Source organism: Stegodyphus dumicola, chromosome 5 (assembly GCF_044657685.1).
Source record: "Stegodyphus dumicola isolate Sdum_Otavi_A_Nest chromosome 5, ASM4465768v1".
NCBI lineage: Eukaryota > Metazoa > Arthropoda > Arachnida > Araneae > Eresidae > Stegodyphus > Stegodyphus dumicola.
Genome location: NC_140772.1, coordinates 128623392 through 128648891, shown reverse-complemented (window position 1 = coordinate 128648891; position 25500 = coordinate 128623392). Strand labels below are relative to the sequence as shown.

The 25500-nt window shown below is 30.3% G+C and overlaps 1 protein-coding gene across 1 annotated transcript; it reads right to left on the bottom strand.

Moving 5' to 3' along the window:
- Positions 1-248: 248 nt before the first annotated feature.
- LOC118196920 (lysophosphatidylserine lipase ABHD12-like) lies at positions 249-25396 on the bottom strand. Its single transcript, XM_085817052.1, has 2 exons — positions 25259-25396; positions 249-7885 (listed from the first exon to the last, which is right to left on the bottom strand). The coding sequence occupies exon 2, from the start codon at positions 7874-7876 to the stop codon at positions 6788-6790; it is 1089 nt and encodes a 362-aa protein (XP_085673178.1). The 5' UTR covers positions 7877-7885; positions 25259-25396; the 3' UTR covers positions 249-6787.
- Positions 25397-25500: the final 104 nt, after the last annotated feature.

The following is a 25500-nucleotide window of genomic DNA, read 5'->3' as shown; positions in this document are numbered from 1 at the left end:
ACCCTCTTGTAATATGCTGCACGCTTTCCTCAATAACCTGTAGCTGTAGCTCAAATATTTACTGCAGAGCAAAATCTGAGATTGCATCAAGCAGAGAAAAAAATCATCCAAGATGAGGCTTTAATAAAAAAACAACAAAATTGCTTTATGTCATGCATTTCTTACCTATTGGGAATCAAAGCTGAAAGATTTATGTTAACCTCAAAGAATGAAATATGCACATAGTGAAAAATAAAACACATTACCACTTATTGAAAATTGACTATAATATTTTAATAACCAAAAATACAAAACATATTCAAGTGATACATAAATAAATTTACAATACATTAATTTATATATATGTAATGTGTAACTATAATATATGTAACGTGTTAAAAATATAGAAAACGCCAATACTAATAAAGTCTCTAATATAATTAAACAGTCTAAACCACTCATTTTACAAAGTGTGAGCCATTTTAATACATATTTTTAAACAGAACTAGCATTCAATTTGAAACATTCAGTTTTGTTCAAGATAAATATGTTTTGAATATTTAAAAACAGTATGTAATACTGACATTGATAGTACAAGAATAGAATTCCAACAACTACAAATATTTAGATATCCATAGCTCAGAACAATATATTTTATGGCATCAATATGAAGCAATAAAAATAGTTTATTACAGATATCTTTTACAGTATAGTTTATTACAGAAGAATTTATTGCACAGCTATACAGTATGCTTTTCTATTATTCTCAACTTGCACAATATCTGAAAAGATTAAAACTGAGCATAATCAGGGCTGCAAAATCAGGTTGCATCTGCATTTTGAAACCCTAATGATTGACTATAAATTATCTATTTAGCATAGTTAAAATATTTATATATACTGCCAAAAATTACTCAGTTTTAAAATAAAATTTAAACAGGTCATATCAATAATTTTAATTCAATCTTTCATATTTAAAATTTTAATTAAAAAAAAGAGAATTTATTCCCTTTTGGAAATTATGCATTTACTCTGGGATAAAAATATACCATTTTTCAAAGTTTAATAGAACAAAAATTATTTTAAGTAATTCATCAAAAAATTTCAATTCTCAAGTTTGCAGGTATTATTTTTTATTAAGTAGATATCATGGGTAGTTAGTTATTCAGTGATTGATCATTCCACCTCCATAAATAAGGAAAATATAAAATCTTTCACATTAACAAATTCTTACACTCAAAAGACTTTATTTCAGAAGCATCTACTCTCAGTAAATAAATGGGGTTTTAATTAACGATGATCAGTAGAAATTAAAACTTTACACATTAAAATACTAAAATATTTAATTCATATAAACTTTCTTTCATCTCTTATAAATTTTGGTTGCTTTTTATCTTTTGAACATACCAAAAAAATATTCACTTTGTATATAGCTTTATTCATTTCCTTTGGAAGGTGGAGATAAAAATAAAAGGGGAATTTTTACAAATATTTCAGAAGTTGGTAATGGAATTTATTTGATAAAGGAATCAATAGGATATATTTTACATCTATCAGTCTTGTATGAATGAAAACTTATTACACAAAATGAAATGAGTCTAGAACACTTACTATTATTAATCGATACTCATAGAGAAATCATTTCTTATAATCTCAATAACATCCAATCAGTCATTGTATAACAATCAGCAATAAAAGTATTTATGCACTTAAAGCCACGCACATGTAATCATTTAGGTTACATGTTTGATTTTCAGCTAATAATGGATACTAATTATCATTCACAAATTTTGAAATATAATAAAAACGTAAGAAGAAAAGCCTTTGAAGCCTTTACGAAATATGATTTTGTGCATGATTCATAGGTGAACTGAAATAAATTTTGCCTAAAGTTAAGTTACGCATTAATAAAGTAGATTTTAATTTGTGAAGAAATGCCATTTTAAATGGAATTTCTGGACCTTTGGGAAAAACAATCATAAAATTAACAGTCTCAAATTGTGTGATATCTTTTGAAAACATAAGACATACAAAAAGTAACACTGTATGCTTTTCACAATATATCTTATCGCATACTATTTCACAGTAAATCTTATAGTTTTCACATAAAATTTACAAGCTCTTAATGTTACTGAGAGCAAAGGGTTCTTTTTGAAAATATTATATAGTTTTTTTTTTTTTTTTTTTTCAATTGTTCAAGAAAGAAGAATAATGAATAGACAGGAGGAAAATATTAATCAAAACTCAAGCCAAGAATAACAGACAGTGGAAGGAGAAAAATGCATTCTGGGAAAAAAAAATTGCAATAAATGAATCAAGAGTCTACCCACGCTTTTTTTGCCTAGTTTGATTGCACCACAAGCCAATTTTATGTTTCTTATGTTTGCCTTGATATAATGTCATATAATACTGTAAAGCAAATGGTTCAAGTCAGAATGACTGGATATTTTTCATCAGCTTTTAATTTTGACTGACTGCAAACTTTGTAAATGAGATCTAAACAATATAGTTTCAAGCTCAATTTACTTTGATTCTTGACTTCAGAACTACCACACACATTAAAACAGACTGAAAGACTTTATCCCAATGATTGCTAACTCAAGATATTAATTTACAATCTTAACAAACAGTTAATATCAATTATTGTTATAATTCACTCCTTTTCTAATTCAGAAAGTTGTTCTTCAGGAATGGCCTGCAATTGTTTGAGATTTTTAACATTATTGATATACCGTATTTGACGGCACATAAAGACGCACCCTTATTTAGACGATTTGGTCTCAAACTGACCATATGTCAATTTATTTTATTAGTAATTAATAACTTATGCATTTTATTAATTTTTCTTTAGGTTAAAGTCAATGATACAGAAACTGAAGTCTGTATACTTCACAGTTCAACTCAATTTGCAGACTTCTATTACTTGCAATTTTGGTCTAGCTAAATATTTTGTTAAGTATCCTTAAATAACATATATGGCTTAAATTAGCTGAAAAAGAATTTAAAAATTAATCTCCGCAATAAGCATAACAATCTCACATACATAATTCAGAGAAAATTTAAATTTTCCATAAGCATTTCATACCAAATAAGATTTATCACAGAAGCAAACTTTAAAATACTTATAATACTTCTATATCATAAAAATAAAACTATAGAAAAGAACAAATATGCATAGTATCCTAATACATATTCATAAAACTAGGTATTTGCATGTATATGCAAAAATATAATTAACATTAAATTATTACAAGATATCAATTTCTGCTTAATAATTAAGGAGGTAAAGAATAAATCACATAAAATCAATTTTAGCATGTAACAGAATATATTTCACTAATAATAGCAATGTGAAATAATATCACAAAAGATTCAGCACATGGTGTTTGATCATTTAAATATAGAAAACTGGCTGTTCAAGAGTGATTGATCTAGATGTCATCATCAGAATATACATTAGTATCATACGGGTTAATTTTAGATTCTGTTCGCTGGTAAATTTTTAATATTTTGGAATAGTTATACATATTATTTTAAAACACTCAAATATATATATATGCAGGTTATCAAAAGATGATATTTTGATAGATATATTTATTACCTATCAGTAGTCTACAAAATTTAAAACTGTTTTAGTTATCCCACTTTTTTTTAAAAAACTTTCTTGATGCTGTGAGTAAAATTGCATCTGTAACAGTTGTCTTACACTTTAGCCCTTCGTCTAATTGATTATTTCTATTGAGACTTCCTCCATATTTTAAAATTTCTATCAAACTTCTGAAAAATACTTTGATATATATCCCATGGTGGATTTGCAAAGTTGGAAGCCCACATCACCTGAACTTCCAGAGGCCCATTATCCTAAGACAAAGGCTATGTTAACTACTTTTTTCAATATTAATTATTTGGCAGACCTTTTGGACATTGGACATATCATAATTGTGACTAATGAAACCCTATAAATCTGCCTCTGTATATCTCTTAGATAAAAATATGATAAAAAATAAAATGAGCGTAGCCCCCCCCAAAAAGTGCAATTACTCTACCCATTTACTGAAAATGGTCAAGACATCATTAAATTAAATCATTAAGTAACCAGTTATGGCAGAAAATCTTGAAGTCAAATCATAAAATATAAATTTGTTGATAAGTAAACAGCTCAGGTTTTGATAAGAAAAGGCAACTGGTATCTTAGAATCATCAGTTACGCTGCAGAAATTTTTAAAAATCCCAAGAATTTCAATAGACATGATTATTTTAGGCCAAGGGAAAACGTAAGATCAATTATAAAGCTGATTCTCTCACATCACAAAGGTAAAGCATAAAAAGGGAGAAAAGTGGGAATCACAAAAAAGTTTGCTATCATTAATTTCTACCTAAAATTCAAATATGCTTTGAAACAACTTTTGAAAACTGTTTACTATCTGTTACACTGTAAAGCCTTTCAAATAAAAAGAGGAATTTAATCAAAGCTAATAACTTTTAATTTGCTAATCATTGCAGAATTTCTAAAAATCATAAGAAATAGCATTTCCAGTATAAGCACTTTAGGATAAAAAATTACTAAGTATGCTATTTATTAATATAGACTATCTATTTCATTAATAGCATATATAACAAGTGAAATCTCAACAATCACTATTCAACTATTAAATAAAAATGGCCTTTAGTTGATAAAAACAAATTCTACTCCTATCACCGTTCAAAAGAAAGCTCTTACAGATTTTGAAAAGTTTATTTTGATAGTAAACAATTCATTTGCCACTCAAAGACAATTTAAAAAGAAACTTCTAAATACAAGAGTATAGTATACTTTTAAAAAACAATTTAATTTAAAATGTGTTTAATATTTTAGCTCTTTCAAAATAATGTAATGATATAACATTTTACTTATTTTTCTAAAAAAGATTCTAATTCTTTATTTATGCATGAATGTATTTTATAAATGATTAAAAGAATTCATGTAAATGCTACATATATATACTAAAGAGATGAACAGAGATTGAAAATAGAAATTTTTCCTCTCCGAGATAAAAATCTATTTCATATTTATTAGTTTTGTATTTTTTGTATATTGTTTATATTGTTTTAAAGAACTAAAATGAAAAGAAATTTAACATTTTCATCCAAAAAGTATTAAAAATATTATTAAAATATTACTTATCCATGCTATATTTAATTTTCTTTTTCACTAATATAAAAAGAAAGAACTTGTGCAAAAAACAGGTACCATTAAGATCATATAAGCATAATCAACGACCAATAGACAAAAATTTTCTTCGGGTTTCGGTGAATAAATTGTAAACATTTTGGGAAAGGAAAGGAGATTCACAATTTTCAATTTTTATTCATGTCTGCCCAATTTATGAATAAATGAGAAAGATTCCCCAAAATTTCTTTACAAATTTCTATATAAGATCTTATGTAAAAAGAGATTTAAATCAAAATTCAGGTAAAAAATATTTTATGAATATTTCATTAATAGAAATTTTTTAAAAAATGAATATGTACATGAGAATCAAAAGGACAAACCACAAGAGGACCTTTTGCTATTAAGGGGGAGATGTCTTTGGAGAGGACTTTCTAATGAAAACAGGCTTGTGGTCACATTCTACATGGCGAAAATCAAATATGCAGCTAGCATGTTCACTTAAGTTCAAATCCAGATTGAACTATCAACCTTCAGCAGTCCTAATTACTCAATGCGGGACATTGAAAAAAGCCAAATGAGATATTATTAAACTTAAGACTGGAATACTGCCATGGAGCTAGAAAAATATTAGTATTAGAAAGAAATTTCAATGTTAAGATACTTGTTAAAAATGATATATGAAACAAAACACAAATTATTTCTAAAAAAATGTACTTTATGATATAGGATGTTATTCTAGGAAAATGCTGTGACAAAATTAATTCCATCTGATTGAAATTCGACTACATAATGGCTTTATTTACCTTTTGTGCATTTTATGTTATATCAAAACTATTACAATTCTAAATATACTAACGCATAAAAGGAAATTGTGCATAGATAACTAAGAATCATAAAGAAAATTTTCAAGAGTGGTAAATATCTTAAACATAATCAACAAGCCTCAATGCATTCAAAGCACATAGATAAATATTTTATTTACTAACAGATCAAAAGATTGTTATAAATACAATCTGGGAAAAAAAAAAAAAAAAAAACTCCTACAAAGTCTCTTTGTATAGAACTACTAAAACAAGAAATTAATATTCAACTTATTACAATTGCATATGTTATTACCTAAATAAAATACACAAATAATAAATATAACATTTAACGACAAATAAATAAAAAATGTAAATATGTAAACAAAATCATAAAACCATGGTAATATATTGAAATAAACTAACAGTGAATATCTTTGATAAAATTTAAAAAAAAAAAAAAAAAAAGAGTTGGTTAAAGTTTAGAACTTCAAGAACATTTTTCTTGCAGCTTCTAGACATACTGTTTGTGTCTGGTGACATAGTTATAATGTAGTCTGTGAAAAATATCCTTTTTACTATATAATGCACAATATCTTTTTATCATGCAATGTATTTTATTTAAAAAATACACGAAATTTATAAATTATTGTGGTTCATTACGCCTTAGTATACAGTTTAGAAAGTTCAATTACTAGATATGGAGAATTATGATTTACGTCATGTATCTCATGAAAACAAATTCGAAAATATAATGTAACAAGAAATTAAGAAAAATTATAAATAAAACATAATCACATTAAAATTCATGGAATGTTAGTAATAGTACAAAAATATAAATATATAAAGAATACATTTAAACTCTCTTGGACTTCTGCTGTACACTGTCAATAAATTCTTTAATTATAATTGGCAGATCTGGATTTTGAAAAATATGTTTGTGTCCAAGATCCAATTTACGATCAAAACCAACAAACTTTGTGATATGATCAGAGCTTTTCCGAGTTGCTAAAGCCCTTTCATAAAGTTCCTTACCCTGAAAAAAAGGCACAAACCCATCATCTTCTGCATGAAGAATAAGTATGGGACATTTTACATTGCCAATTCTGTTTATGCTATCAAAGGCTGTATCTTTATCTCCAATAGGTTCTGCAATTAAAGTTTCAAAGAACGGCATATATCGATGAAAAATGGAAAGAGGATGATGTCGGGCAGCATCAATTATCCTTGTAAATGGAGCTTCAAGTATCAGACCACCTGGTTGGTTTTTGGATGATGATAAGGTGTTTAAAAATGCAACACTCACACCAGTTCCCAAAGAATGACCCCAAATGTAAATGCGAGATGATTTTGCTCTTTTTCTCAACCAGTTGTACAAACTCTCTGTATCTTTGACAAGGCCTGGCTCACTTGGAGATTCATTAGTTGAATCACCAAATCCACGGTAATCAAAAGCAACAACATGTGAATTGAGCTTCTCACTTAATACTTTGTATAGTTCTACTCTATGACCCCCGGATCTAGTGCCAGCATTTCCATGTAGATACAAGAAAATAGGTTGTTCATCATTAAATTCTTCACCTACAGGTATATGCCCATCTTTGCACTTTAATAAAGAGGAATGGGCTGGTATATGCCATACCCCTAATTTTATATTATCTTCTGAAGAAACATAAAAATTTCTCGTACATTTTAATCCACTTTCAGAAGGCAATGACAAATTCTTTTGACGGGATAAACTCACATAGTTTAGGAAAACGGCATGGCGTCTAACAGCAGGACTCAAATATACCAAGAATGGAATAATAATGTACACAACAAAAATTATAACTAACAACAGCTTCCAAAATAATCTGTTAGGTTTTACTTTATTTTTTGCTTTAATATCAGACACATGATTATTTTCTTGCTCTTCAAATTTCTGTCCAGTTCGTTTACGCAACATTCTGCAAACCTATGGCAAAATAAAAGTTCATAATTAATCAATAATATATTTAAAAACTTACTTTAATTTTTACCATTGAAGAATTTTTATTTTAATGAAATCAGAATTTTAAAAACAAACAATAATATACATTATATACTATATATATTATTCAAAAACTGCAAGATAACTTTATCATTACAAAAATTGACAAAGCCAGCAACAATTTTAGTGTTATTTGAAAAAAGTTTTACTTAAACCTTCTGCATAATGAATTAAATAACAATTGCACTTACCAAAAAATTACTACCAGCACTAAAGTTCTTCTCAATAAATTTAACGCACTACATAAAAGACTAAAAATACATCCCCGGAAATATAATATCAGATTTGCCAATCTCTATGCACTACCAAAATTTCATAAGTCTCCTATTAAATTCAGGTTCATTGCCAATAGTACCAAAAGTTATCTTAAAGAAATAGATTATCTTTTTGCACAAAAACTTCGCTTAATACGTGACTTAATTAATAACTATGATTTTAAGGATCTACATTGCAACTGGATGATTTCAGGTAACGAGCTAGTTCTAAAAACTATAAATTCACTTAAAATAGACCATATACAATGCTACGACTTCGAAAACCTCTATACTACCTTACCACTTAAAGAAATATATACAAGCTTACTTGCTCTACCGGATATAATTCCGCAAATTTCTACAATAATAAGTACCGAAAAATGGCAACTTTTTCTCTCAAGCGTGCTTTTCAATAATTTTATTCAATTCAACAATAGCATCTTTAAACAAATTCAAGGAATTCCAACGGGAGGTAATTTTTCCAGTTCTGTATGTGAATTATTCCTTTTTACAAAAGAACCGACCTTTGTCCGTTCACTCAGTAAAGAAGAACATAAATTTTTCCAACACATATATCATTATATTGATGATATAGCCTTTAACAACCACAACAAAATAGAAGTTGCTAATATCTACCCCACTTGCTTAAAACTAAATAATACAAATACGGTGCAAAATAATGTAGTCTACCTTGACTTACATATTATTGATTACAATTTTATAAAAGTTTACGACAAGAGAAGAGAATTCACTTTTTCTACACTAAAGTTAACCAACTGGAATTAAAATATTTGCAAAAGAATCCTCTTAAACACAATTTATTCACAGCTACTTAGAATAAAAAGAATATGCAATACCACAGAACACCTTCAAGAAGAAATACTTTACTTTGTGACAATTTTGAAAAATTTCTCATAAAATAATTAAAAATACCTTAAAAAAAGCTGGCATTAGCCTTACCAATTTTTAAATAATTTGAGTTAGATAATGAAATTTTATACTTAAAGCCCAATGGAACGGTATAAAGTGGATGGCTGATTCAGAGAATCTAATGTAAAAATGTACAGATAATTCTTGTCACTACATTTTCTTTCCTCCAAAAGATTTTGGCACAATACTTTAGTACTATTGTTTCAATAGTTTTAAATTACTTTGATGGCCAATTCTACTTTTATTAACAAATCGGGCCTTTTCATTTTTCATTGTAGCTTGATCGCCCTCTAGCTTGAAGAATTATGACTTTTATTAACAAATGACTTTTTTCCATTTTACTCTTACTTTTGTGGCTATGTTGAGTAATCTTTGCTGAATTAGCCATTTTCACATTTAGAAACAGTTTTATTCTTCTAACAACTTGACTGACGCCATTTTGAATCTTTCCATGTCTTTTCGAGTCTTTCAACCCCTCTTTAACTCGGGGGGGGGGGTACGGGTTCCCGCTAAAGGACAATCTAATCGCATTGGCTGCTACGCAGTGACATTGTTTCACCCGCCTACGTCACAAGACGAGAGGGATGGCTTTGAAAGACACAGAGGGGATTACAACCCCTTTTCAAATTTGCTTCGCGGTCAAGAGGACAGTATAGCCACAGGTCTGTTTTTTATGTTTCTTTTTTTGTATTCTCTTAAAATATTTTTTTCTTGGTCTTACCAAGACCTACGGCGTTTGTTTTCATTTGAATTTAATTTCAGAACTATAAAATTTGAATTTAATTTCAGAACTATAAAATTTATAAAGGTTTAATTCTTTAAGCTTGCAGGTCCAGCCCGTACGTTATTGTATAGTTTGACTAATGGCAGACCGCTATTTATTTTATTTTTATTTTAATTTTAGCTATACCTGGAGTTGCATTTACATTTGTTTTACACCTTAATGTGTCATTTTTTGCGGACGCGTCGGGAAATTGGAACAGAGAATTGAAGCTCCAAAATATTTTTTGGGACAATTCATATTATTTAAAAATTTTTTCGTCACACAAGAGCTTCAGTTGTCTGTTTCAGCGAAACACGTAACAGTGTTGGATTGGTTTGACATCCAACTGAAATTTCCCTTGAAAAGCCAGGTTGGAAGTCGAATTAGGCTAATTTACCATTTTCTGCTTTGTAATTTTTATAATTTTTGTAATTTTATGTTTTTCATATGTTTTAATTTTGTTTTAACTTGTTCCATCGATCAGTTTTTTATATGTGTTAACTTTTCACTTATCACATCAATAGGTTTTTTTCTGTATTTTTTGCCATTCACATGTTTCCACGATTGATTTTAACAGTTTTTTATATTTGCATTTTATTTCACATGTAAACTAATTTTTCACCCTTCAATGTCATTATTTTAAAAAATACTGCGTTGAACTATTTCTTGGAGCCACAGCTCCTGGTAACTTTTTGGCGAGCTCACTACGATTTTTCTTCCTATTATTTCATAATTTTTGCAGCATATTGCGCAAAACATTTTTAAGACCAAATATGTCTTACAGCACAGAACTTATTAGCTTTTCAATTTCAATTATATTCAAAAACATATATACGTAAAAAATATATATATATATACAGTACAAAGTCCGTAATCCGGACTCGTCAGGACTTTGGCGATTCCAAATCATCATCAATTTAAATCTGGTAAGATGGAATGCAAAAATTATACAATTAAAAATATGAAACCGTAATTTATGAAATAAAGAGCAATCATGACTTAAAGAGTATCAAAATTCCCCCCCCCCAAAAAAAATAAATAAATAAAAAGCTTACTATTTTTTGTTTACTTTATTAAACATTTCTTTAAATGGAAGTTGTTTAAGTTGCTTCGTTTTTTGTGCTAATACTTTTTCTTTAATTCTATAAACAGACATAATTTCTTGTTCAGTTACAAAGTTCCACTGTTCAAGTCCTGTAATTGCTGTGTCGAGAATACCAACTAACTTGTCAATCGAAATTTTTTCATTTTCAATAACCTCTCTGTCACTTTCTTCACTATCGGAAGCGTTATTTTCTGGATCTAGAACCATACTAAAGATTTCGCCATCCGTTAATTGATTGATGATTGGGGCATTGTCGTTGCAATAAAAAACTTCTGTTATATCATCTTCATTTATTACTGCTTCTCCACATTTCTTTACATAATCCAATAACTGGAAAATTTCACTTTTAGTTTAGATGTGTGTCCGAAAACCTTCAAATTTGCGGCTATCATCTTCATCATCCTCAACATGAAATATGGTAGCGGGCCATAAATTATGCCACACATTTTTTATCATATCTGGAGACACATCCTCCCATGATCTTGTGATGCTCCACACAGCAGATTTTATGCTAAAAAATTTCAAAAAGTCTTGAATAGTCTTGCCATTGTTCAAGAAATTTAACATAGGTTTTAAAAATGCTACTTTATACAGTCAAAAGTCGTTAATTCGGACACCCATAATCCGGACCTCAAAGCTAAAAACTTTCTGCGCATGCACCGTGTTGACGCATGCGCATAGGCGTTTAAGCGTGCGCATAAGACCCTTACGACTGCACATTTGCGTCTGCGCAAGTGCAGAATACGTTTTTGCCTGCGCGTTTAATGTATAACGGACGGTGTAAGCTAAAATTATCTAATTATCTATTTCAGTTAATGTTGATGATTGCATTGTTCCTTAATCTTCGAATTGGATCCGGCTAAATATCACGAATACAAATCAAATAGTTTTCTGGTTGCAATTTTCTAATTTCAGCTATGCATAATGTATACTTTACGCATGCGCGCGTTGAAAGAAATGTTTAATAAAGTAAACAAATAAATATTAAGTTTTTTTTTGTAAATTTTGATACCCTTTAGATCATAATTGCTCATTATTTTATAAATTGCGGTTTCATATTTTTAATTTTATAATTTCTGCATGCCATCTTACCAGATTTAAACTGATTATCTATAATCCAGAAAAATCGATAATTCGGAATCACCGAAGTCCCGACGAGTCCGGATTAAAGACTTTTGACTGTATTTGCATTTCAGTGGGTGCACTATTCCCATATCCATAGGCTGAATGATAGACGTGCAATTTGGAGGGAAGAATAATATGGATATATTATCTTTCACTAAAACTTTATGTGAAGTATGCGCCAAACAATTGTCAACAATCAGGACAATTTTTGAATCATCAGGTAAACCAACCGAATTCAAATGTCGCCGAGCCTCGTTTATAAAATGATTTTCAAACCAATCATTCATCGACGCTTGTGTAATCCATGCTCTTTTATTTGCACGATATATAACGGGGAAAATCGTTACTCCTTTAAATGCTCGAGGTTGCGCATATTTTACGATTACGAAAAGTTTGCACTTGTGCACACTAAAATTGTTAGTCTCACTTTGGAATCTTTGACACCAGGCGCCTTTTCTGTAGAAGTTGCTAAGGTATTTCGTGGTACATATTGCCAGAAAAGCCCAGTTTCATCAGTGTTGTAAATTTGTTCTGGAGATAATTGTTCACTAGTAATGAGTTCAATGAATTCATCTGCAAATTGTTCAGCAGCTTCAGTATCAGCTGAAGCTTTTTTACCATGGCGATTTTTAAATTTGATTAACCAACCTGTCAAGTATGTGCACTCAGTGTTTCAAGTTCATTTCTTCATGAAATATTTTGGCTTGAGCCATTAGCATTGGAACCGTCAATGACACGCCTTCGCTGCAATGCTGTCTGACCCATTCAATCATCACTTTGTCCTGATCGTCACTTTTAGCATAACGAACCCTTTTTCTGTTATTCATTGCAAGTGGGGTGTCGGAATCCACAAAAAATTCAAAAAGTTCCTTTTTCTTTTTGCTTATGTCATATGCATTCCAGTGCTATTTTTAGTCAGACTGCTTTTCTCCTCCTGCCTCTATCAGACCTTTGCTCTTCCCATCTCTCTATCTTTATTTGAATAATGTGACGCAGTAAATTTAAAGTTAATCCTAGTTAGTTTAAATTATTATTCCATATGTAATTTTGGAGATCCTAAAAGAATAATAATCTGCCATTTGAATTTAATAAAGATATGGAATCAAAACAGTTTACTTCTTTGTCATCATTAGATGCCAAGCTTCATTCATGCGCTCAACTGCCAAAATATGACATAAACATAAGATCACCCAAAATGTGATAGCTACTTTAAAAATAACTGGTGATCTCAAAATTTACATTCTAGACTTGGTGCTCTTGTAGCGGCCCAGTTATTGCATGAAAAATAATTATTTTTTATTTCATATATTTGTTCATGTGTTTAATTATTTTATAAAATTAACTTTAATATTTTGTTAATATTCATATTTATATTTCTTTTATGCTGAATGGCAATAAGTAGTTGATATTTATATTTAAATTTTTTATGCTGAATGACAACTAGTTCTAGTTCTGATTCATGATTGCTAGGTTTTGGTTTCAAAACGTTGCTCGTAGCGTCGTATTTCGATAGCTGAAAAGTAAAATGCAATAAACTTAGCTATTTGTTTATAATTCATGCTGTACCTAATCATAAATTAATTTTGAACATTAGTAGCAAAGGCCACATCCTGGTGATCCTGATTAATTTTCGAAATGTCAACAAATGACTCTTCTGAAACTGCTATGAAAGATATGATACAATCACCAGCTTCATAAGGTGAGTGTACAAATACATCCTTTTTGGACTGACAAACCGCAAATATGGTTTTTTCAAGTTGAAGCTCAGTTCAGAATTAGTAATATCGTTTCAGAAGAAACGAAATTTAATTATTTAGTTTCACAGCTTGAACCTAAGTTCGTCGAAAATATTTGGGACATTGTAACGAACGAGAGTGCCACAAAATATTCGGATGCTAAAATTAGGTTATTACATTTATTCAAAGAAAGTGAAAATGTACGGATTAAACGTTTGATTACTGGTATCGAACTTGGAGACATGAAACCAAGCCAACTTTTGCAGAAGTTGAGATCAGTTGCTACTACAGATGTGTCTGAAAATCTAATCAAAACTTTATGGCTGGAGAAGCTACCTGACTCAATAAAAAATATATTATTAGTTAGTGATGAAGATGTATCCAAGTTAGCGTCTATGGCAGATAAAATTAGTGATATGAATCGGAAACCAGAAGTATTTAGTGCTAATGCTCCTTCCGTTCCCGCAAATGATTTGTTGCAAAGAATTACTTTTCTTGAACAAAAAATTGATCAAATAACCATTCACTCAAGACGCAGGGACTCGGATTTATGTAATTCACGTTCACGATCTTGAAGCCGGTCTCATAAATGATATGACCCTACTGGCAAATTTTGTTATTATCATTTTCGATTTGGGGCAAAATGTATTCCAGGGAAATGTCAGCCTCCGTGTACTTGGGTAAAAAACGATTCCAAAAACCAGGAAAACTAGAATCTGCAGTAGGTTCAGCGGCAAACGCTGCTGCAGAAAATATGAAGAATTGTCGCAAAATTTCGTTCATGACTGAAGATCAAATTTGTACTTTCTTATTGATAGCGGAGCTGACATAAGCATAATTCCTGCTACTTCACAGAATAAATGTAAAATTGAATACAAACTGTATGCAGCTAATGGCACAGATATTTTCACTTACGGCATAAAAACGCTAACTCTTGATTTGGGATTATGTCGTGATTTTCAGTTTCCATTCATAATTGCTGATGTCACAAAAGGTATTTTAGGAGCTGACTTTCTTCACAAATATAAATTGCTTATCGATGTAAATAAGAAAAAATTAATTAATGGCGTAACACAGCTTTGTGTCCAGTGTGATGTCGCTGCTATTTCCACTGATTATGCAGTAACCACATTAAATAAATCCATAAAAATTTTCGATTTACTGTCGAAATATCCTGAAATTTTTAAACCTAACCTTTTTCCTACACAAATTAAACATGGTGTTACACATTTTATTACGACTGATGGTCAACCCGTTTATTCAAAGGCACGACAGCTCGATCCAAAACGCTTAGCTATAGCTAAAGAGGAATTTAAATTTATGCTTGACAATGGAATAATTCGTCAATCAAACTCCCAGTGGTCAAGCCCCTTGCACCTTGTTACGAAAAAGGATGGCTCATATCGTCCTTGCGGAGACTACTGACGATTGAATACGCAGACAATACCTGATCGATACCCAGTTCCTCGCATTGAAGATTTTCATCATATTTTAAGAGGTACAAATATTTTTTCTAAAATTGGTTTATTCAAAGCTTATTTTCAAATTCCCATTGCAGAAGAAGATAAATGTAAAACAGCTATCATCACTCCTTTCGGTTTATACGAATTTAATGTAATGAGTTTCAGTTTAAAAAATGCTCCTGCAACGTTCCAAAGATTTATTCACGAAGTCTTTAGAGGATTAGAATTTGTTTTTCTCTATTTAGACGATATACTCATCGCATCCAGTACCCATGAAGAACACGAAAATCACCTTAAATTAGTTTTCGAAAGATTACATACATTTGGGTTAAGAATTAATGTTTCAAAATCTGTATTTGCTGTTCCACAAATCGAGTTTCTAGGCTATCTAATTACACCTAAGGGTTCCCGTCCTTTGCCAGAAAGAGTTCAAGCTATTACTAACTACAAACGACCAGAAACAATTCATGAACTTAGATCTTTTCTTGGAATACTTAACTTTTATCGTCGTTATATAAAGGATGCAGCGAAGAATCAAGCATTGTTACATGTGTATCTTAAGGGAGCTAAAAAGAGGGACAAACGTAAAATCAAATGGACTGAAGAAGCTGAAAAACAGTTTGAAAAGTGCAAGAATGACCTGGTGAACACGGCACTGTTGTCTTTTCCTAATTCTGAACTACCTCTGGCGTTATTTACAGATGCTTCAGATACGGCGATTGGCTCAGTGTTGCAACAATATGAAAACTCCTCGTGGAAGCCAATAGCACTTTTTTTCTAAAAAATTAAATGATACTCAGCAAAAGTATAGCACTTATGATAGAGAACTATTAAGCATATATCTTTCAGTTAGACACTTTAAGCATTATCTCGAAGGAAAAGTATTTACAATTTATACAGATCACAAGCCCTTAATATTCGCCTTTCGTCAAAAACTTGACAAAGCGGCACCTAGACAGGCTCGCCAACTTCAATACATCTCCCAGTTTTCGAGTGATATCAAATATGTAAAAGGTGAGAATAATATTGTGGCGGATACATTATCTAGAGTTAATGAAATTTCATCGATAGATTATGATAAAATAGCTGATGAACCACTCATCAGCTACTATGAGTGGTCTCATAGGACCACTTCCACCAACTAAAGGGAATATTTATTGTCTTACTTGCATAGATAGATTTTCGAATTGGATGGAAGCAATTCCTTTAGAAAATATTTCCGCTGAGAATGTCGCAAGAGCCTTTTATAGCAACTGGATTGCGCGTTTCGGAACGCCAAGTAAACTCATTAGTGATCGTGGATCCCAATTTAAAAGTGATACACTACGAGCTTTGTCCAAAATCTGTGGCATTAATTTACACAGGGTTCATAGCCACATTTTAGTTAAAAAAATAAGCACCTATAAGCACTTTTCAAGCACATTTTAAGAAAAAAATAAGCATTATACACAACTGCATAACCTGTCTAATTACATTATACACAACTGCATAACCTTAAAAGAAAAATTAGACTTGTAATTTAAAATATGAGCAATGCAATATTTATTAAGAGAATGAGCATTACCTCAACAATGGAAAACAATTAACTTTTTTTTTTTAAATTTTAAATGACAGTTCAATTTACAGAATTAATTTATAATGAGAGGGAAAAAAAAAAAAAAAAAACTATGCAGAACTTAACTATATTACAAAATTTAATGATGATATTTCAGTTGAAAATATAGAAAATAAATAATAATAAGCCATATTAATTGTATTCGTTTGGCACCTAATAATAAATACAATTTATTTTTCCACTCATATTAATATTTAAATAATTTAACTTAAATCAAAATTCTGAACATTTTCTAAATTTTCACTGCATAACAATTTTCCCTTAACATATATCCCAAGCAAAGTAATTTAAGTAAAAAAGAGGCACATTTCTGAAATCAGAAGACGGGAAATTGCTTCATTCAGTCATCCTTTAACAGTAAAAGCTTAACTAACCAGCATACTCGGAAATTCCCGAATTTTCCAGATAGTAACTGGAAAAAGAGGAGTGGGGGAGATTGTAGCCGTTCTTTAGATTTAAATTTAGGCTAAATAAATTATTTTGATATTTCGATATGTGCATCATATAAAAACCAACGGAACTGAGAAATATTCTGCTTAGAACGCACAGTAAAACTCTTTTAAGTGTTCATAAACAAATCTCAGACTGACCATCCAAATTAATTACCAATGCAAAATACCGCAAACGTTATTGCGCAATACGTGCAGCGTGATTCTTCCATATGTGATATTACGCAATCGGAATCAACACCTGCCGGTATTCGGAGAAAGAACTAATAAAGGAAAAGAAAGAGACTTACTAATCTGGGGTGTTTCTAATTTTTATTTTCAACAGACTGTATTAAATTTCCGGAATAGAATCAATCTTCGCTTGGGTTGGGTAGACCACAAAAACTTTTAGTCCTATTCAATCCAGATTGGACAGTGACAAAAAAAAAAAAAAAAAAAAAGTCCGCTGCTTTTGCGGAGAAACTCCCAACCTCTGTACTGTATAATGTACTGGCAAAGAAAATGAAATTATTTTGACTATTCGATTACTTTCCTTTTATTTAAGCCATTCCGAATATCATTCCTTAGAAAGCTAATCTGTGTAAAAACACACCCATTTTTGGAAGTTTATCTATACTTCAGCAGTTACTGCAATTATATTATTATAAATATTCATACATATGCTCATAATATAAGCATAACAATCATAATAAACACGAATATGAACTGACCACGCGGAACAAGAATGCAAATTTATTAAAATCTTGACAGAAATTCAAACGTGTGTAGTATTTGGGTGGGAGGAAAAGAATACCGAATGTACCGGAATTTTCTACGTTTTCGCAATTCTTTGGCCAATAGAACGACGTGCACCTGTCTGTACTCTCGCACGCACCATAGGTTACGTTAATGCAGAATAAAGGGGGGGAAAGCAATTTTCGGGAGTATGATTCACCATCTGACGTTGCATATAAGGAAGAAAAGTTGTTTATTTAGTTTCGGCTTTGGTACGGGGAAAAAATGCGCGTTCATTAAAAACAAAGGATTAAAAAAAAAAGCACTAAAAGCAAAAAATAAGCACTAAAAACAAAAAAAAAAAAAAAAAATAAGGGCTTTAAAGAAAAAGTAAGCACCTATAAGGGCCTTTATATTTTATTTTCAAATATAAGAACTTATAAGCACTTGTAAGGACCGCTACGAACCCTGTTACAACACACTACTGAATACCACCCCTCATGTAATGGCAAAGTTGAGCGCCTTCATCGAACATTAAAAACAGCATTAAAAGCCCACAACAGCATATCTTGGTCAGACACGTGACCAACAGTACTTTTGGGTTTGCATACTGCTATTCAAGAAGACACAAATCATTCTATTGCGCAAGTAGTTTATGGCCAGAGTCTCAGACTTCCTGGAGAGTTTTTCAGCGAACCAAGTATCCAGACAGCATCGGAGACTTTTGCTAATAAACTCCAGAAACAGATGGAAGTTGTTGGACCGAGACTAATTCGTAAAAATTCATTTGAACGTAAAGACATAAAGACTTAAAAACTTGTTCTCATGTGTTTCAGCAAATAGATCGGGTAAAAAAAACCTCTGGAACCTCCTTATGAAGGACCATTTCCTGTTATTGATCGCAAGGACAAATATTTTACTATTAGCATAAAAGGAAAACATGTTAATGTATCCCTGGATCGCTTGAAACCAGCATATATTTTAACTGAGGAAAATTTTCAGTTGATACAACCTGACTACAGTAACTCGCAGAGACCGGACTCAAATTCCGATGTGAATCAAAAACATTCTCGCACAGGCAGAACTATATGTTTACCTGTTAGATTCAAGGACTGACTCTAAATCCTTCTGATAGTGGTTAACAATGCAATGCTTGTTACTACCTATTTCTCCATCTTCGTAACGTAACTTAGTTACTGGTGGGGGAGTAGTGTAGTGGCCCAGTTATTGCATGAGAAATAATTATTTTTTATTTCATATATTTGTTCATGTGTAAGGTATCTGCCTATGTTAGGAGCACTTTTTTTTAAAAACATAGAATTCTGATGAAATATATATTTATTTAGTCAAAATTTGATATCAAATCATGAAAATAGGTAAATTTTTAGGAATATTTTTATAAATTTTTGAAATATATGCAATTTTATGCAAATTTTTAGGAGAATTTAATGCTTACGTTAAATGTCGTATATTTTTTCTCACAGCATATATTTCAATTTTATTTATACTGTATACTACTACAACACTTATCTGTGTTATGAACTAAAATGTTTATGATATTTCTAAAATTTACTAAAATATGTGTAATTACATGAAAAAACACAGTTTTTTGTAAAATATTTCTTATCGTTTTATATAGAAATACTTATAAAACAATCAAATTAATAAATATTACTTAGATTGTAGCTTAAAACCTAATAAATAATGTAGAAAACATTTTAGTGAAATTTAATAGAGATACCTTTAGAACATTTTGAGTAATTACATTTCTTGTATGTAAAAACACTAGAAAAATTAGTTTAAATTTAAACAAATTTAAATTCTTAACAAATACGTATAAAAGTAAAAAAGTAAAAAAGCAAATTTAAATTCTTAAAAAAGGAAAAAAGCCAAAATAATTTAAAATAATTTTTTTCAGAAAACGCATTTAAAGATTTCACATTAACAGAAAAACTGTTCTGTTGTACTTACACACTTAAAATTCTCCACATTTGTACATCACACCCTCCATATCTTTATGCGTAAGTAATTTTGATTTCATATTTGATTTTAATTTTTTTCTGGCTATTTTCGAAATGAGCGACGAATGAATTTTCGAGTTCTTTGTTCTTTCGTTATCAATTCCAAAGTAATTTTTAATCATTTCTTGTTCAATTGATATGCCTAAATGTTCAAACACAGGAAGTAATCCAAGATACCCTGAATTAAAAATTAAAACGGCTATATATGCACCCAGCAACATAGTCTTTATACCTAATCGCAATGTTGCCAAACCCAGTTAAAAAAACCGCAATGTTGCCAGTCCAGTTCAAAGAATTAAGGCAAATAATTATTGCCAGAAACAAAAAAAAAAAGTACCCAGAATTAAAATGAAATGTTTTAGCACAATTTTACACACAAACAGGTAAAAAAAAACACGGATAACAACATTGTTTACCTTTAAGTTGAGCCTTTTAAATGGCACTTCCAGTCTTTCTGCTTTCACTTCCAGTGCAGTTAATTGGCTATACCTTCTCTTCTAATTATCACAAACGTAAAAATGAACCATTTTCAGAATCCTACAAAACTGACTTTTCAAATTGGGCAATAAAAAAAATCTAATTTTTTTGCCGAAATCTTTTTTTTTTTAACGTAGGCAGATACCTTTTATTTTATAAAATTAACTTTAATATTTTGTTAATATTCATATTTATATTTCTTTTATGCTGAATGGCAATAAGTAGTTGATATTTATATTTAAATTTCTTTATGCTGAATGACAACTAGTTCTAGTTCTGATTCATGATTGCTAGGTTTTGGTTTCAAAACGTTGCTCGTAGCGTCGTATTTCGATAGCTGGAAAATAAAATGCAATAAACTTAGCTATTTGTTTATAATTCATGCTGTTCCTAATCATAAATTAATTTTGAACATTAGTAGCCAAGGCCACACTCTTCCCCTAAATTCATCTGTTCTCCCAAATTCGAGATCTTTGTACGTTACATAACTCTACTGGAAAAGGGCAACTTAAACTAATATTAACCAAGCATAGCTTATCTCTAAAATCACACCTACTTTGGTATAAATACCTCTGGCGAGCTAAAGAGCAAGAGCAATTCATTCTGCTGAATGCCAGGAAAATCACCAAAGTATCCATTACTTCATTGTTCTGTTGCACTCTTCTGCTAGCTTCTACATTGCTAAAATCTTTCCACTTCGCTTCTTTAAAAATACCTGCATCATTTCTTGTTAAAAACCAATGTACATAGAAATTTATCATATTTCATTATGATTGAATCATAGAAATACATTGGATTTCGTTGTGATTGGATAAATATCTATCGAGATGATTTATATGTGTGGAAATAAAGATGATAATCGGCTGAACTTAGTTTGGTATCAATTTCTTCCTCTTGCTCTACATTCAGCCATTGCGACTTTGCTTCGAAATTACGATATATATATATATTATATGTGTGTATGGTAAAGTCTCCAGATATCTTGAGATTGGAAAAACAGCTGCGTGAATACATGAGATGACATAATACAGAAGAAAAACTGGTAAAAGTTTATAATTGGGTGCTCCTTGTTTTTTTTCACAATTCTCTTTTGATGCCAAGATCAGAGCCAGGACGGCACTGTTTCAAGATGGCCACAACACAAAACCAAAATAAGAAGTCAAAGAATTACATAAACTTGGTGTCCATGTACACAACGATTTATTTTCACTTAAAAAAAATCAAGAGGCTAAAGCCAAGTTAAAACTATCATGGTAACCTGAAATGGGGTTTCATCATCAAAATTGAACAAAATTTGTCGCCAATTGAAGAGATACCCAATTCTACACTAGAGCCGAAAAACTTTCAGATGAGGCCATTGATTCAACATAGTTTTAATTTGTAAAAGAGTAAGCCTTGATATACATAAAAATATGTTCGCACATTATCATTATGGGTGCACTAATGCACACCCACAATTTTATATAGCTTACATCTTTTTAGACAAAGATGGAGCAGCAAACAATGAGTGTCTTAGTAAGCGAAGCAGAAAAAAGGGCTATGCAACATCACAGCATGAAATATACAATAAAAAGTTTCTTTAATTTGACTGGATATCTATTATCTGCATTATAGAATTACATAAAAAAGCAAGAAACAGATAGATGCAGTACAGAAAGTTATTATAAACTATTTTTACTTCAGGATAGAATGGGGACATAGACAAATGAAAATTGGGAATAGAAAGGACTATTGCCAAAATTACATTAATAATTTTGTTCATGTTTTACACCTCTCCTTCAAAAAGAAAAAGGCTTGGTGATAGAAAAGCCTTTTTAGAAGAATACAACAGAGAATTAGTGTGTGAGCAAGTGAAGATAAATATAATTTTGGGAAAAAACTATATAATTTTTATCTGAATAATTTTTAAAAATTTTGTATGTAGTATAAAAAGACAACATTTAAAAAAACTAACAGTAAAATTTATGCAAATGAATTAAAATACTGGTTATTCCTAATAACTTTTGATAAAATAAATCTTATAAAAATACCTAAATAAAGAATATACGGTTGTAGTGTAGAATCGGGTGCCCTTTCAATTAGCTACAATTTTTTTTAAATTTTGGCGATGAAACCTCACTTCTGGTTACCATGATAGTTTTAACTTTGTTTTAGCTTCCTGATTTTATTTAAATGAAAATAGATTGATGTATACATAGACAAAATAAAGGCAGTGCACAATGCCTAGTCTGTGCAATTCTAGGATTTTTTTTAAAGTGAAAACAGATCGATGTGTACATGGACACAGAGTTTGTGCAATTCTTTGACTTATTTTGGTTTTGTGTAGCAGCCATCTTGAAATTGTGCTTTCCTGGCACCGATTTTGGCGTCAAAAAAGAATCGCCAAAAAACAAGGGGCACCCAATTTTAAACTTTTACCGAATATACATTTAAGTGAAATGTTTCCTATTACAATGATGAATAGTTGTTATTAAACAAATATGAGAAATGGTCATTACGAAATTCTGTAGCAAGGAATGGTAAACTGATATCAGCAGTTAATGTTTTCCAACACACTTATAGGTCACTAAGTAACAAATATTTTCACTAAAAAAAATAAGTTTAAAATAAGATTTAATAACTAAAGAATGGTAAGAACATACTAATTGAATTTATCATCTGAAAACTAACATTATTCCTTATGCAGTATGTTTCTCATTTAAATACAGTCATTATTCAATCAGCTATTTTTAAAAAAAACTACTTGTAACACTTCTGCCTAATATGACAATGAATGTCCTATTATTCAGCCAATTTTAACATCAATAGTCATAAATAACCAGTTGTTAGGTAATGGCTAGATAGGGCTCAATAATTAGCAATATTAATTGGTATACAAATAAACACAACTCCAACAAACACACATACAAACACACAAGTCCAAAATCCAGATATCAAATATCCAAATGGGATGCAAATGTAATCCTTTTCCAGACTAACAGAGATCCACGTATGTCATCTTCATACACCTGTTGTCTAGGGAATCACACCATGGCTAACGACAATACACCAACTAATGCTGCATTGACATTAGCCACAACCACACTTTTTTTAGCCCTGGAATTGTTGTGGAATTATTAGCACTTTTCTATCTGACTCAATTTGTGAAGTCTCAACACAGAGTGAAATGTTGCTCATACTAATTTTCTTTTGTTAGCTGTTGGCATAGCAGCAACAAAGGGAGAAAGAATTAGATTCTGAGGAACTTAAATTCATTTAACATCAGAAACTTAAGTTCAGATGTTAACTGAGCTATCAATGTCTTCTTTATGCAAATTTATACAACTACGCAATTTCTTAACCTTCTGATTTGAAGCAGCTTATTATTTTGCTACATAAATTATTATTAATATTATGGTAACAAAATGACAGTTTTAGTAAATGATAGTATGGTTTAATCCTAGTATCCGGTGCACAAGGGATTTGGCTACTTTTGGCGACTTTATGATGAGCAGTAAAAATGGGACATTGCGATGAGTAGTTAAAGGGTCATTCAAAGAAAATATATAGTTAAACATAGTATATACTATGCATATAGTATATATACTATGTATATACACACATAGTATATAGTGTATAGCATATATATAGATGTTCTTTGGATCATTTTTGGTGTTGGCGATAATAAGTCGCACCAAGGCTGCACCGTATACTAGGATTTTACCGATAGTAACTTTGTTTTACTTTTTTCCTGAATACATTCATCAGTTACATAAAGGATATTGAATTTTGCTCCAAACTGAAATGCATAGCTTTTTAAGAACCTGTGCAGCAGTAAGATCATCCAAGAATTAAAAAAATATATTTTAACATAAAATTTGGTGTGCGGGACATTGCAAGATTAAAGAGATTGTGAGGAAGTATCTACAGATATTTTTTTAAATACTCTGAATTATTAAAAGCCAGATTTATGGCTAAATTCATGATGATGAAGGCTGCTAATATGAAGGTTTGGGAATATCAGAAGTAAAAAGTAATTTTTTTTTTTTACTAATGGAATATGAGAAGACATTCTAAATGAAAATGATTGAGCTGACATCTTACACTGTGATGACAATGCCTCAATCATAAACTATTAATGGAATGCTGAATATCTGTAGTATTAAAAAAAAAAATTCACCATTTCATCTTTTCTTCACATTTTAACAAGCAGGGTTTAAAAGAGACGTAATTAATTTAATAGAAAAAATTTTTACGCCTATTTTTCAATATTTAGTACAAGATTTATACCAAAAAAAAAAATCTAAAAAATACAAGTGTCCGAAAACAAATGCGAGCCACTGTAATACTGATGAATAGTTTCGAAACGGGGAGATTTTGCCTCCAATTCATAGAACATGAATTCGTAATTATAAAAAAGCATAAAATATGCCTATTAATGTATAATGTTATGAAACTTAATATCACATAATTAAAATTTTAGTGTAAGTAAAACTAAGTTTTCATATACTGTGATAAATTTTAATGTAATACCATGCTTTTGAACTAATTTAAAATAAATTTTAAAATAATCAAGAGATTTATTAAGTTCTATTATTTACGAAACTGAAAATTTTTATTTCTACCTGATATAAAAATCATCCACTTAATACATAATTCATACGTACCGTTCAATATCACGCCAAGTAACATTCTGTCATCTGCCCCAAGGGAAACAAATATGACAACACAATCAAAGTGGTAATTGAAGTTACGAAAATACAATTTGATGCATACTTTTGCCAAATTCTTGACTATTGCAATTTAAGAAATTAAAATAATATGCAACAGATTAAAAAAATTATGCAACATCATCGAGACAGTGATCTGAAAGCTAAAATTGTATTCTGCTTCAAAATTCATAAAAATG

What these genes read in the sequence shown, in the direction of transcription:
- LOC118196920 (XM_085817052.1), bottom strand. Translation starts at nt 7,876, where the DNA reads ATGTTGCGTAAACGAACTGGACAGAAATTTGAAGAGCAAGAAAATAAT.